General features: G+C 47.5%; 1 protein-coding gene across 1 annotated transcript in view; it reads right to left on the bottom strand.

The window, feature by feature from the left end:
* Nucleotides 1–1,054: 1,054 nt before the first annotated feature.
* Nucleotides 1,055–14,880, bottom strand: part of LOC138547460 (calreticulin-like) — a 281,960-nt gene continuing 268,134 nt past the window's right edge. Inside the window, exon 9 of the mRNA XM_069642212.1 lies at nt 1,055–2,117. Within this exon, the coding sequence (XP_069498313.1) occupies nt 1,893–2,117 (225 nt within the window). The 3' untranslated portion in view covers nt 1,055–1,892. The remainder of the gene's footprint in view (nt 2,118–14,880) is intronic.

Below are 14,880 nucleotides of genomic sequence, written 5' to 3'. Positions count from 1 at the left end.
GACCCCGGGGAAGAAGGGGTTCAAGCACACAGAGACAATAGGGAGTTAAACTCTACCAATCCTGTGTTTCAGGCCCAGTCTCCAGTCGAGTAGACTCCAGGGAAGGGTTTGAGGTCGTAAGAGGTCAGAACAGGCTGAGTGACGTCCCCGTGGATACCAGGTGAGCATTACACCCAGATTATGGTGGAACCTGCAACAACTTCATCACAGCTAAAGACGATTACACTGCTGATATCCAGGCCTATGCAATGGAGCATAAAATACTACCTGCAAGAACCCAGTCGGAGAATCCGTCCCCACAGTACAGTACAGACCACCAGGGTAAGGAAGAAAGGTGTTCCAACTCTTGGTAAAACACGCTGTTCGAGATAACTGTTGCTGTCATGTTCTGCCTGCACTACGTACAAGCAGCAGGACGCCTCTGGCAATGATGTCGGCTTCTCCGGGATCTCTACTGCTGCCATACCACATGAGTGCTGCCCTTTCCACAGGTCTATGCCAGAATAAAGACACCAGCCTAGATCACAAAGTGTGCTGGGGCACACTAAATCTCCCTGGGACTGTGAGTGACTGATTAAGCCTCGTACTGCGCAGGCACTCAGGGTCCTTTTTCTAGATTAGGGATTGGACCCAGGACAGTTGGGCCTCATAGAGTAGGTGCTCACTGGAGTTTTCTTTCTCCGACGTCCCTCTCACTGTAGCATTTAGAAACTCCCTTTTATTTTGGCATTCTGACTACCAAATATGAAAAGTTTGAAACACAATCATCTAATCTTGTTCGTGTTCTGTGCAACCCTATATGTGGAAAGTGTCTGCATCACAGTTCTAACAACCTCCCCTGGCACATGAATCTCAGCATTCTAAAAGGCTTGTCTGATTTCTTGGCACTGTTGTACTTTACAAGATGACTGTTAGCTATTTTTGTTTTATCCCAAATTCAATTATTGTCTCTTTGATGAAGAAACCAACAGAACACATACAAGCACCAATCGATCCAAAATAAATATATATATGTACTTTCAGATAATACATGTGTAAATAAAAGCTGCCAGGGCACTGTTTTATCTTTTTATTTAGTTCCTTTTCCAGACATTCTGCATGACACATACCATGCCCTACAAGTATTGTACAAAATATATATATAAAAAGACAAAATTAACTATTCAGAAAATCTTGTTTGTGGATGTACAGCAGTGCATTATTTCACAATTGAAACACACTCATTTAGACTGGAAGAGGCATCCTTACTCTGGGAAAGTCTCTAACACATTCATTGGACATGATCTGCAAACAATAACATACAGTGAATGAACTAGCGGCCACATACACGGCCTCACATATGTTCTCTGGGCAACATCTATAGTCAGGTAATATTTTCATTCTCAAAACAATCACCATTTGGTGAAGGACAAAAATATCATCCAGTGTAATATCTGGCAACTTGTACGCGGATGAGGATGGCAACAGGTAAACGTAATCCCTACATCAAGTTTACCGACAGTAAGCCTTTAATGAAAAGCCGCTTCATATTGTGCGATACGATCATATTATTATGCCTTTCCTTTTTATACATGTAACTAATTCATATTAAAATACAGACAAAATAAATATCTGGCATCAGGTTTTAAATCAGATTTAAATAAAAAACTCAGTTAAAGTAAGATCAATCTTACAGGGAATAAAAAAGCCAAGGACTGAATTCACAAAGCTGTCTTAATTTTAAACCTTTATTAACGTGATGATATATTCCAAAGACATTTCAGATTCTAGGTATCATTTCCATTTATTGAATGTCGCAAGAGATTGAGCATAGTTTGGTACTCCATGTTGAGACTTAAGGCAGCTTTGTGAATGTGTCCGTTGGTGGGTAACGCTACTTCTACCTGCTCCATTCACAATTCATCTTTAGGCTGAGATTCTGTTTCTTCTTCTTCTGCCTCTTCCTCTGCTTCCTCTTCTTCCTCCTCATCTTTTTCCTTCTCTTCCTCATCTTCTTCCTCATCGCCCTCTTCTTCCTCATCTGTCACCTTTTCTTCAACCTTTTCTTTTTTCTCCTCATCGTCCTGCTTTTTCTTGTCCTCCTCTTCCTGTAATTCCTTCATCTTCTTTTCTGCCTCCTAAAAATAATCAAGGGATGAAAAATGAATTAAGTATAGGTGATTTTTGAGTAACATGTCATATATGGGAGCAATATTGCATTTGTTTGTTTATTTCCAAAGAAATACAATCTAGATTTGTTAAATGATACATCTCGATACAGGTTGCACTTTTATTTTTAAAATGTTATATAATGGCCAGACATTAGGAAATCCCTCACTCAGTCAAAATCGAATATTGACAAGTTTAGTTTATGTCAGTAATCAACAAACTGTTGTCATTTGAAGCAACACAGAATTTCATTTTATTATTGACTGATATTTATTTATATGTTACACGTGTTCATCCAATCAGGCATTCTGTTCATAGGTTTAGACAAACTGAAGAACCCATACCATTGGGACGGCTGTGTTGCCTTTCGAAAAAATGGTTTTGGTAAAGAATGACACTAATGAAAGCATGCCACCAGGTAAAGTTTCCATGGTCATGTCATGAGTATCACTACAAGTTGACTTCTGAAACTTTCCTGCTATAAAGCAAAACCAGTCAGTGGGCCTCATAACACGGATGGCGGTAAGGATTTACCGGTACCGGTAAAATACCGGTACCGGTAAATCCTTACGCCTTACTACGAGGTCCCTTTGCGGGTTGGGGGATTTAACGCCTGCTTTTTGCAGGCGTTAAAATCCAACCCGCAAAGGGACCTCGGAGCTAATTACGGCACCGCAAAATTGCGGTGCCGTAATTAGCGCCTTCCCCATTACCATAGAGCCCTATGGGGCAGAAATGGGAATGGGGAAGGGCAATGGTGGAAGGGGGATTTACCGCCCCTCCAACCTTGGAATGGGGCGGTAAATCCCCTTTCCACCAAGGCGGTGCCGGTATTTTACCGGCATGAGCCATGGCGCTAATAGCCTACCGTGTAATGAGGCCCAAAATAAGTACATAACACTCCCCATAGCAAGGTAGATACAATCATTGCAGAGGGATCGACTAGTTGGGAGAGCAAGCATTACAAGTACAAAGGATGATCTTCTAACCAGTAAAGGTTCTCTCTGTAGGTTGGTAGCATCAGAAGACAATTCAAGCAGTGCTCAGTAGGGAGTGAATGCCAGGCAAATGATTTGAAAGGAAAAGAGCGTGAAAAAAGCCCAAAAAGACCACTTTAACGCAGCTGTTTTTCCAGCAGAAAAGCAGCACCCACAATTATAGTGGGTGCCGTGAGGTTGTGACCGTCCACGTCCAGCGCAACAGGTAAGGCTTGTTCAGGACATGGAGATCCACATCCTTAAGAAGGCAGTACTTAAGCTTCAACTAGAGTCGGGATTGTACACAGTGTGAAGACGCTTGTAACATCCAGCTGTCCACAGTCAGCGGTCAGAAGCAGCTAAAGTTGAAGATACCTTTACTCTTGGCGAGGGACCAGGCCGTGGAAGGTAAATGGGGTAGCTATGGGAGGGGCAAGAATATGTGGAAAAGGGGGTTGGCGGAAGGGGCCGCAGGATGCGGGGCAGCACTTACCCGAGATCCCGACGTAGGGATGATGGTGGCCTCCCGCTATGAGGCGACTCGGACAGCGGGATTACCATGTGGTAATGTCCCTTTTTTGAGCCTCCTCATTGGCCGGGAGGCTGACACCCGCCCTCGCCGGGCACACATTCTTGTTAATTTCATGCACATCTCCCATAGGTCCATGTCTCTGCGGATTCCCCTTCTCTGTCCCGTGTAACCAGTATTTTTCCTTCTACAGGTCTCCCCTAATCACCAAGTGCAGGAATAATCAACCATGTCCCAAATTGGAAAACACTGGTGAGAATCTAAAAGTATGCAACACAGATGGGTGAGGGTGTGCATGATCCAGCGGACAGTGTGCAATGAAGGACTGAGGCTGTGTAACGCAAGGATGAGAGTATCTCAGGGTGTTCAGGGCATATAAAAAGTATATAAAGTGAATAACACTCCTTCACCCAAACTGTGCACAGTGTGTGGCTGGTTGTGTGCAATGTGACATTCAGGGTGTAAAGTGTATTGCTAGTATGCAGCACACTCCCGACAGTGTGTAGATAGTGCTCAGAGACTTTGGGTGTGGCAGAGAATATGCAAGGCGAGGAGGATGTTTAGTGTGTTACTGACAATTTGTAGGCATGGCTGACGATAGATGTTGGTTAAGGGGACGCAAAGTGTGGATGACAGTGTGCAAAGTATAACTGAGGGTATGCAGTATGCGAGAGATGGTGTGTACAGTGACCGTGGCGTTGTGTGTATTGGGGGTGGATATAACAGTGGAAGGACAATGGCTCTTTTTTCTTTAGCATAATACTGCAACTCTTTGTTCATGTTTGGGGGGCTACAATATAGGTGTAAGGACCATGTCAGCCTACTAGTAAACAGTGCCTACATTATTGCACTGCATTGCTAGGACTTATTGCCAAAGGATGCCAAGTACAGAAACTCATATTTTCAGAATAGGCTTGGTTGTAGCATTGCTGTTGACAGAGGGAGATTCGAATAACAATTTTTCTCGAGACTAATACAGTGTTTAATTTTCTCTTCAGGAAAGTATGGTGAAGTACGAACAGCATTTTTTCTCCAAAAGAGATCTTTTCAGTCAAAGGAAAAGGTAAACCCTTGCAAAATAATTACAAAAAGAAGTCAGGGCGCCCCTCTGCAAGAAAGAACACGGCATGATAGCCTGTTGATCAGGTATTTTCTTTTTCACTTGCGTGATGAGCAAACGCTACGAAAAGCAATTGTTAAACCTTTAAACATTGTAAAACCTATGAAGAAGTGGTCGCGTGTACCTAATTACAGTTCCCAAAGGAAGAGTGACTTCTGAATCATTAACGCAGACAACAATTGCTGGCGAAGAGAAGTCTAATGTTGAAACATTGTGCCTCATTACAAGTCTGGCGGTAACCCTGCTGGTGCTATCGGCGGGTTGCCGCCGGACTTGCAATACTTACCAGGGCCTGGCTTGCTGATAACACTGGGGTATTACAACACCAGCATTCCGGGAAGTCATGTGCCAGTAAAGTGTTAATCCCCATTCCCATTTGAGTCCCGTAGGACTCAAATGGAAATGGGGACCACAGAAGCACCATCACCGTTAATAACGGTGTTGGTGCTTCCGTGAAACTCTGCGGGCGGGTGCCGCTCTGCCTGCCAGGTCTGACCATGGATGGCAGGGACGGCACCCACCCGCAGAGTCGTACTGTGCCGGTCCGGTAAAAACGGTGCTGGTAGGCTTACCAGCACCGTTGTTACCGGATCGGCACAGTCGTAATGAGGCTTGTATTTTGAAGTTGGAGAGCACAAGCATTGTCCAAGCCAAAAGTGAACCAGGCATTTCCCAATTGGGGAAGGGAAACTTGCTATTTTATAAATTATCTTTGAAGATGATACAACCTACATTGCCAAAGACTGTAGGAGAAAAAGAGAAGTCTGTCTTAAAGACAATTCTAGGTGGGTGTTGGTTGCAGACAGACATGAAAGGCAGAGAGGCAGACCCTCTGTTTAGAGGAAGAGTGTCTTGTCTAGTTGAAGATATCGAAGTACCCAAAAGTAAATCTTGTCATAACCATAAACTATTTGAAGTTACAAAGTACTGAAGCTGTAGTAGTGTCACAAAGTGCTGAAGCTGTGGTTGTGTATTTGGTTTTCAGTAGAAGCGAGACTTCAGTAGCACAAATGAAATGGAATACTATGAGACAAAGGAATAGACGCTCATGGTAAGCTCTTGTAGAAGTTGGAGTTGTTGAAGTGGAAGTAGAAGTGCTGTGAAGTCATCCTGACAAAGATACCTACTGTGACCATTAATCGTATAAAGAGAGACATAACAACTGTTTTAATTTAACTTTTTATTGGCATTTTCTATTAAACATCAACAACAACAAACAAGAAAATAAAGTCTATTCCCAGGACCTGGTTAGCCGCTTCTAGGACACCCTCCCAGAATTTCCGTATTTTAGGGCACTCCCACCATATGTGCTCCCAGGTGCCCACCGCTCCGCAATCCCTCCAACATAGGACGTTACCCCTGGGAACATTCTGTGTAGTTTCGAGGGGGTCATGTGCCACTGGGTCAACAACTTCAGCCATATCTCCCTTATTTGGAGAGACCTCGCTAACCTGGGAATCTGTGAACAAAGCCAGGCCCAATCTTTCTCCTCCACCACACCTCCCGAGATTGCCTCCCACTTCCTTGTGTATGGTCTTACCCGGGTATCCTCTCCGGCCTTCAAGTGTTTGTAAATAGCTGTGACCAACTGCCTATCCCCGGAATCCCTGCTAAGATACTTCTCAAGCGGGGTCAGCTGCCGACTTGCCGCTTGTAGCATGGTGGGGTGATTGAGCCAGTGCCTCAATTGAAAGTATCTATACCGTTCCGTCACGCCTAGTGCGAAATCCGCCTTACATTGGTCGAACTGTTTCATCTGGCCATCACTGAACATATCCCATAGCCGTCGGCAGCCCCCTTGTTACCAGTTAACGAAAGCTGGTGTATTGTACCCCAGTGTGAACTGGGGGTTTCCCAACAGGGGAGTGTAGGGTGAGGGGAAGGTCGTGAAATGAACCTCCCACACTGCCTCGTCGCAGGTTCGGCCCACTAATCTAGGAGGGCGCTACTGTGCATGTGGTTGGGCCTATCCTGCTTGGGCTTCCATAGAACAAACTCTAGATCTTCCCCCAGGACCGCCCTATCCATTGGCCTACATAGCTTCCCCTGGTCATCTTTTTGCCAATCCCTAATCACCTTTAGTTGGGCTGCTCTATAGTATATCCTAAATTCAGGGCACCCCATGCCTCCCCGGTCCGTAGGGGCTCTCATGAGACTAGCCACCATTCTCGGGCGCTTATTGTCCCACACAAATCTTTTGATCATTCTGTTCAGTCTTCTGAAAAAGGTGGGAGTGATTTATACCAGAAGTGTGGCAAAACAGTACAGCGCCTGTGGTAGGACAACCATTTTTAAGGTATTAATGCAGCCCAACCATGAGATGGTTAGGGGCCCCCAGTCAGTCAGCTTAGACTTAATTCCCTCCAATAGAGGTGGGAAATTAGCCTGGTATAGTTGTCCGATTGATCTGGCTAGTTTTATGCCGATGTAAGTGATTGAGTTCCCGAAATGTCTGTACGGTGAAGTTCCGTTTAATGCCTCGGCAGCTTCCCCCGGAATGGTCAGATTAAGAATCTCAGTCTTGGAGGCATTAATTTTAAGGCCCGCTACGGACCCAAATTGCTGGAGCTCCCTTTCTACCGCTGGTTGGGCTATATCTGGCTGAGTCAGGAACAGTATTATGTTGTCCGCAAAAGCTGCTATTTTATGAGCGTCCCCAGTAAAGGGGACCCCCAATATATTCTGATTGGACCTCACTGCTTCCAGGAAAGGCTCGAGGTGGAGCGTGTAAAGTACCGGGTATAACGGACAGCCCTGTTTGGTCCCCCTTTGACTGTGACCAAGTCGGTTAGTTGCAGTGGTCGAAGTGTATGAAAAGAAGTAGTGGAAGTATGTTCCCTGCTGGTCTGCCCCGCTACCCACAAACCCCATTGCTGTACCCCCTCCCACATACAATCCAAACCCCCAAACAAACACACCTACTATTTATGGGAATGTGCAGTGCAGTACACTGAAATGCAAGCTTCAACTTCTTCCTACACTCTTATTTTAAAACTAAACCATTCCAGAATGGTTTCTTTTTCAAATAAAAGTATAGGAACGGTGAAACTAAAAAATAAAAAGTATAGGAGCACCGGTCCCGACCGCTCCCGCCCACTTTGACCTCTGGTTAGTTGTCCGTTTACTGCTAACTGGAGGGATGGGTGTCGGTAATTGGCCTTGACTCTGTCCAGGAAGTTGAGGCCAAATCCCATTTGCTGCATCGTTGCGAAGAGGAATCCCCACTCAACCCGATCAAAAGCCTTCTCGGCATGAACCACCATGAGGAAAGCAGGGATTTGTCTTTTATTGACCTTCTCTATGAGATGCACCAGTCTCCTGACATTGTCACCGGTTTGCCTGCCCCTAACAAAGCCATACTGGTCAGGGTGAACCAGTTTGGGGATTATTTGATCTAGCCTGGTTGCCAGTATCTTCGCGTGGATCTTAGCATCAACATTAATCAATGCTATGGGCCGATAGGAGCTGCATTCGGTGGGGTCTTTCACTTTTTTGTGGATGATGACAACTTTCGCCTCATCCATTGTACTGGTAATGAAGCTGTCCCAACCTATTTGGTTGAATAAGTCAGTTAAGATTGGTATTAATAGTTCCTTATGGTTCTTATAAAATTCTGATACAAACCCATCCAGACCTAGGGTAAGGGTAGGTAGGGATTTAATTGCCGCCCTGACTTCATCCCCTGTTATGTCCCGCTCTACGGCTTCCCTCTCCTAACCTGTTAAGCACGACAATTGGACCCTCTCTAAGTATTGTAGCTGGGCTGAGTACGAAGGGTTATCGGACGCATATAGAGAGGAATAAAACGTAGTGAACTCCTGTTTGATGTCTTCGTTATTAGCGCTAACTCTCCAATCCACGACTTTAATTTTCAATATTGTTTTATCTTTCTGTTCCTTTCTAAGCATTCTCCCCAGTAGGCGATCCGCCTTATTGGCTTTGATATCATATTTTTGCCTGAGCTGTAAGAGATTGCGCTCCACCGCTCGGGTCTGGATTATGTACCGGCTGACCACGAACAGCACTCTACGCTCTCTTGGTAGCCTGGGACTGGTTTGTCCCCATTTTCACCATTATCCCTTTAAGCTCCTCCTCCAGTTGAGCCGCCTCTAGCCTTAGTTCTCACTCCCTTCTTGCCTTGATTGCGATAATAGTACCTCTCAGGGCAGCCTTAAAGGCGTCCCACCTTACTTGGAGAGTTGTGTGCCCCACTTGGTTATTCACAAAGAAGCGTTCTATTTCCTCCTCTACCGCCTGAATCAGCGTGTGGTCTTTAAAGAGTGATGCTGGGTTCCGCCATTTCAATAACCCCTGTGGTCTCCTATTTCCCTTCAAGCTTAAGGTTATTGGGGCATGATCCAATAAAATTGTGGCGCTGATAGTAATCTCTACCTCTTCGCCCAATAGGGTTGACGATAGCCAAATGTAGTCAATTCTTGAGCAGGAGCGGTGGGCATGCGAGCATCAAGTATACCCCTCCTTGTCCCTGTGTAAACCCCTCCACGCATCCACTAGGGCCAGATTACTAATTGTGTCCCTCAGCTAGCTCGAGGGTGCACCCTGTGGGGTCGCCGCCCCGGAGCTCCTATCCTTAGCCGGGTCCCATGCAATATTAAAATCGCCGGTCAGTACAATAGGGAATTTGGCGAACCCCTCAAGTTTATCGAGCATGGTTTGGGTAAAGGGGTCTTGTGTTGTATTCGGGGCATATAGGGTCGCAACAGTAAAGGCCTCGCCACTCCCCACCAGGGATACTTCCAGGAACCTCCCCATATCATCTGAGTCCTTATCTATGATTTGCATATCTAGACCGTCTTTCAACGCCATTAGGACGCCAGCCTTTTTGGCAGGTTGTGTGGCTTGCAGCAATCTGGAGTATCCCCAGATTCTAATCCTTGACCTGTCCACTGTACAGATATGGGTTTCTTGCAGAGTTAGTATATCCGCGTTCTCACGTCGGATATAGCATTCCATCTTTTTCCGCTTGACTGGGGAATTGAGGCCATTGACATTAAGGGAAAGAATCCTCAAGTTGTCCCTATCAGGAATAGTGAATTAAGGGTTCTAGATTATTAAACAGCATGTCGAGTGGTGGCTTCGGGTGGTCGGCCCCAATGCTCCCCCTCTCCTCTAGGCCCCTCGACTTGATTGCCAGCCTCTGTAACCTGGGCCCCCTCGAACCTCCCCCCCACTCCCTCCTTCCCCACTCTGGTGAGCCGGAGCAACTGGCCAGTGGCCCCCCTCGAATCTGAACCTCAAGAGTTGCTCTGCAAATGCCCCCCATTTTGTCCAACACAGGGTATCCCCATCCCATTCCAAGAACAAGTACCTCTCCCCCCCAGAGGCCCCTCAAACAGGAGCATTATGTAGTCTCATGCCCGCATCTCTTCATTTATTCATGCCCTCCACAGGCATTTTTGTGGTGATCTGGCAGCCTCCTGGTATGGTGATCCAGGCATCTTGTGTCATTCCTGAATGACCTGCTCCTTCCTTAACTGCGTCCCTCGCAGTTGTCTTTGGGCATTGCTCTTCCTCGATCTTTTAGGCGGAACCGTGGACCACTCCCTTGGCTTGCGCTCCGCTCATTGGCCGGAAGATAGGATGATGGCCGATGGAGGCTCGTCCTCAAGACCCAGGAGCGCAATTCCCTACTCACATGTCGATATTTTCTGAGGCTTGACTTGCCAGTCAAACATCAGGACAAATGGGTGGGTCCATCTATAGTGTATGGGGGGCAACCAGAGGTGGACTTCCTGCTCACTGTGCTCAGCTTCACCTCACTGATGAGGCCCAACAAGGCTGAAACACGTGTATGGGGTTGCTGTTGGTATTCTTGTTCAGAGAGGAATTGCCATAGCATTTTGGTGCTGGACTGCCCATGTGGGCGTGACAAAGACTGATATGCAAATGGAAATTTCCCATCTGTGAAAAGTACAGTGAACAAAAAGTGTGTGCTGCAAACTCTCATCTCAGAACCGGTTATCATGCCATGATCTTTCTGGAGAAGAGCGCATGCTACCTTTTTGGAAACATCTATAGCGTATGTCCTGAGATCTTAAATGCGCCAGGACCGAACCCATCTTTCTCCTTTTAGCTAGTGTAGCTTGAGCTAAGTCCTGGTACAGGGTTACTACCGCCCTGTTGTACGTGATCCAGCCTTCCTCACTTTCATCAGAATTTGTTCTTTTAGAGAGTAGCTGTGCATTGCCGCCAGAACATCTCTAGGTCTGAGGCTTGGGTCCGATCTCTTGGGACCCACCCTGTGGATCCTGTCAAACACCATGTGCGTCGGGGCTGCGTCATCCAGGAGGTCAACAAAAACTCCTTTTACCACCTGGCACAGGTCTTGATCTTGGGGGATCTATGGTAGGCCCTTAATTGGAAAGTTTGACCGCGTAGACCTTTTCTCCAAGTCCTCCACCTGGAGTTCCAGGTTATAGGTGGCCGTCGCCAGAGTGTCCAGTAGCGAATCTGCCTTCCTGGCGTCCTCAGCTAGGTCCTGAATTGCCCTCCCAATTGTATCGACTCTCTCCTCCATCTTGCTGATATCTCTCTTGATTTCCTGGAGCCCCTCCGCCAAGTCCTCTCTGAGCGTGTCCATCTGCTTCTGGCCAACTGTGGTGATTTTGTCGACAATATCAGCCAGAAGATGTTTCAAGGTGGCCTGTGTAACTGGTTGATCAGCGACATCCCGTTCTGGTGAAGGTTCCTCGATGGTCCAGCCGTCAGATCGACTGCCCTGGGGCTCCTCCAGTTCCTTGGCCCATATTTTGGCCAGCGCCCCTATCCTGCGCTTTCCTTGGGGGTCTTTGGGGTGGGTGCGAGTCCTTGGCATTATTTTTCAATATGCCACTGGTTAGATGGTCTGCTCTGGAGCGGTGATCCTCAGGTGGGCACAGAGCGGGTATCTTTCCGGGGGCTGAAGTATTGCCGACCGTTTTTCTCGTCAGCGGTAATGCCACCCAATTAGGTTATCTGTGGTGCCTCACTGGGATGGCTGGGATGGGCGAGGGGGGTTGAATCGTCGTGGGGAGCTGGTTGTGCTAGAGGGCACTGGGTTCCCCATTCAACTTCGCCACCGGCATGCTAATACTGAGTCCGAGGACCCCCTCCTTACCCAAGTCCTTACTCTAGTGACCTGGGGTTCGGGCACTGTCCCCAAGGGCCCGGGCATGGCTCCCCCTCAGGCACCACAGATCTTGGTTGGTAAAGAGAAGCCCGATCCCATTAGGGCGCCCCTGACAGTTCCGATGTGCGGGGAGACCACTCCCAGGGCTGCAAGGCCAGGTTGGCTCCAGTAGCAGTAGGCCAGGTTCAGCGCATGATATGATGAAGATCTCACTACTCTCCTGGACCCCTTCGGGAAGATCTTCAGCAGGGGAAAGGGGCCAATGGCCAGTGGTCCCTCCAATGGAGTGTACCACCACAGGTGCTGAAGCCCAAGTTACTAAATCGGGAGCGCTGAAAGCGGCCGTGTCGGCCCTGTACTGTGCCCTGGGTCTGGTACAGTCACGCCGGGTGCACTTCGCTCCTGCTGTGGCACTGCTATCCCAGCACTACCAAGGTCCCCTCCTGATGAAGGATGTGGGCATCATGGCAACTTGCATCTGCTGTCTCTCTTGCTGCGGTCTGAGATCCAGGACTGAAACCCCCGCCACAGTCAGTCCGTGAACCCCACGGGGCAGTCACTATCACTGCAGGCAGCGGGGGTCCAGCTGAGTCACCCGGCAGCGAACAGATGGGGCGGCCCCGGTGTGCAGCATGTTGCTGCTTCTGATGGGGCTGAGGCAGGCCCTGGATCCTGAAATGGGTTCCTTGCAATGCCTGGTCTCCCCTAGGCCCTCTGTCCTCATGTATTTCCAGGGAAGTTATGCTTCTCAGGTGCCAGGGGGTGACGCTGCTTGGGGCTGCTGCCTTTCTGAGTCCTGCTGTGTTGCCGGACGACCTCACTCCACTCCTGGTAGCTTCAGCTAGAGGTACCTCCTGCTCAATGGACCCCTCGGCTCCCCTTGGGTTATGGGATGTTACTGGCATTCGCGCTCCTCTCCCCATGCAGCACACGCTTTTAATTTCCGTGAGACCAGGCCCCCATGTAGTCCTTCTGATCTGTTAATGGCGTAACCTTGCTTTGCCTTGAGGACGTTCTGGGGAATCGGGGGGAGGCGTTGTACTCTGCTTCTTTTCGTTTCCCTTCCCCTGTGCCGGTTGTCTCCAGCCGTGTGACCTCAGCCCCTCTGGCCCGGGATTTGCCAAATGCCGCTCGTCTGCAGCCCGCGTTCAGGTCTAGTCATCAGGGGCGGGTGGCGCCCACACGGCCACCCGCCTCGCTCCTGGCTTGTCGGTCTCCCGGTGTACAGGAGCCCGGGGGAGAAGACGCGGCAGAATGCCCACGTCGGATCCGATCCTGAAGTGCAGCGGTGCCCTCCTGCATTGCCGCCTGGCTCATCCTGGTGATGCTTAGCCCGGACTGGGCTTGCGCTGTGGATCGCTGTGTTGGGTAGGTGCTCTCCGGGCTGTGGGAAGGCTAGCAATCTCCGTCCGGCTAGCGAGCTCCGTCCGGCTAGCGAGCTCCGTCCGAGCGGGCCGCATTCTCACCGCTCTTCAGTGGGGAGCCAGCCCCGCTAACGCCGCCGAGGGTGATCAAGCATCTCCCTGGAGTCCCCATGCCACTCGAAGCCAACTGTGCGTTCCTGGACTGCCTGGGGAGGGCTCTCAGCAGAGTGTGCAGATGATTATGGCCTCGAGTGTCAGGAGCTCAGTGGCCACAGTGTTTACTGCATCGCGGCCATCTTGGAATCTGAGACATAACAACTGTTAACCAAGAACTGTGTTTCATCAACATTTACAGAAGTTGTATTTCCTTAGAATTGTGATAATTCTTCTTGGACAACTGGAAGTTGTAACAAAGCATTGTGGCTGGGAATGACATTGATGCTATTTTGTTGTAGTGGAAAGTTTTATCACCAAGAGGAGAGGCTTTTCTGTTATTGGAACTTTGGTTAACAAAACCTTACTTTGACATTGAAGACATTAGGATCTGAAGTGAGACTGTATTACATCCATGGATTTCCTTGTTACTTTTTGTTGACCTTGGAACTGAGTTTACCTTGAATCCTGGCGAAGGGGAGTTCAACCAGGTTGCCAAGAGGTTATCAAAAGAGACTGTGAATATATCATTATTGATGTTATTTGAATTGCCATATATTTTCTTTGTGTATTTGATGTTTAAGTTTGAGGGTCAGACATTCTGTGTTAGAGTGTTTCCCTTTAGCTTTGATAGGCAGGGAAATCTCCATCAGAGTCGGCATAGTGAGGCGTTTGATAACATTTATAATTTAATAAAATGACATATTTTGAACAATCATCCAAAAGTTGTCCACCTTGCATTGCTGACCCCTCACAAAACCTTGTGAGAAGGTCGACTTTCACGATCGTAAACAATTCTCAGGGTTCTCTTTGGAGCACGTTCCATACTGTGCTGCAAAAATTGTTCTATACAAAAATAACAATACTCATCCACGCCTTCATGCATAAAAAGAGTGTCTATCTGAGAAAAAAAAGAACTGAGGAGAAATATGAGATACTGTTGGAAAATATGTAAATTGCTCCTTGTTGCTTAATATTAAAAAACTTAAACAGGTTTATAAAAAATTGGGTCAAGTCCCATAAATCTATGCTTATCCAATGAGATTCTGAAAGGATGCTACATTTCCTAATAACGAAGCAACATAGTAACTTCCGGGACTTGATAATTTCACAAGATCTTCCATTTTCCCTATTGATGGTTAATTCCATCGTGGATAATCTATGGCAACTACATTCATATGTAGTCTTTACCTAACCATGTGGCCACATTTTGTATAGACTTTTCAAACAAATTATCACTGAGAGATTATTCCCTAAAGTTTGGAGTACAGCTTTGTTTGCCCCTATTTGAAAAAAAGGAGATTGACAAAAGCCCACTAATTATCGCCTCATTACCTTGCTGGATGCCCAATGTAAAATCTTTGCACCAAACTATTGGGAAAGCTAGAGACTTGTGTAGAGGCTACTGGTAATTGGGATATTATTTAGATGGGCTTTTCGGAAGACGTTGGGCACCAATC

This window comes from Ambystoma mexicanum, chromosome 1q, assembly GCF_040938575.1.
Source record: "Ambystoma mexicanum isolate Mex_15411 chromosome 1q, UKY_AmexF1_1, whole genome shotgun sequence".
In the NCBI taxonomy this organism is placed as follows: Eukaryota; Metazoa; Chordata; class Amphibia; order Caudata; family Ambystomatidae; genus Ambystoma; species Ambystoma mexicanum.
Note: the sequence above shows the minus strand (reverse complement) of the source record. Positions and strands in the feature narration are given on the sequence as shown.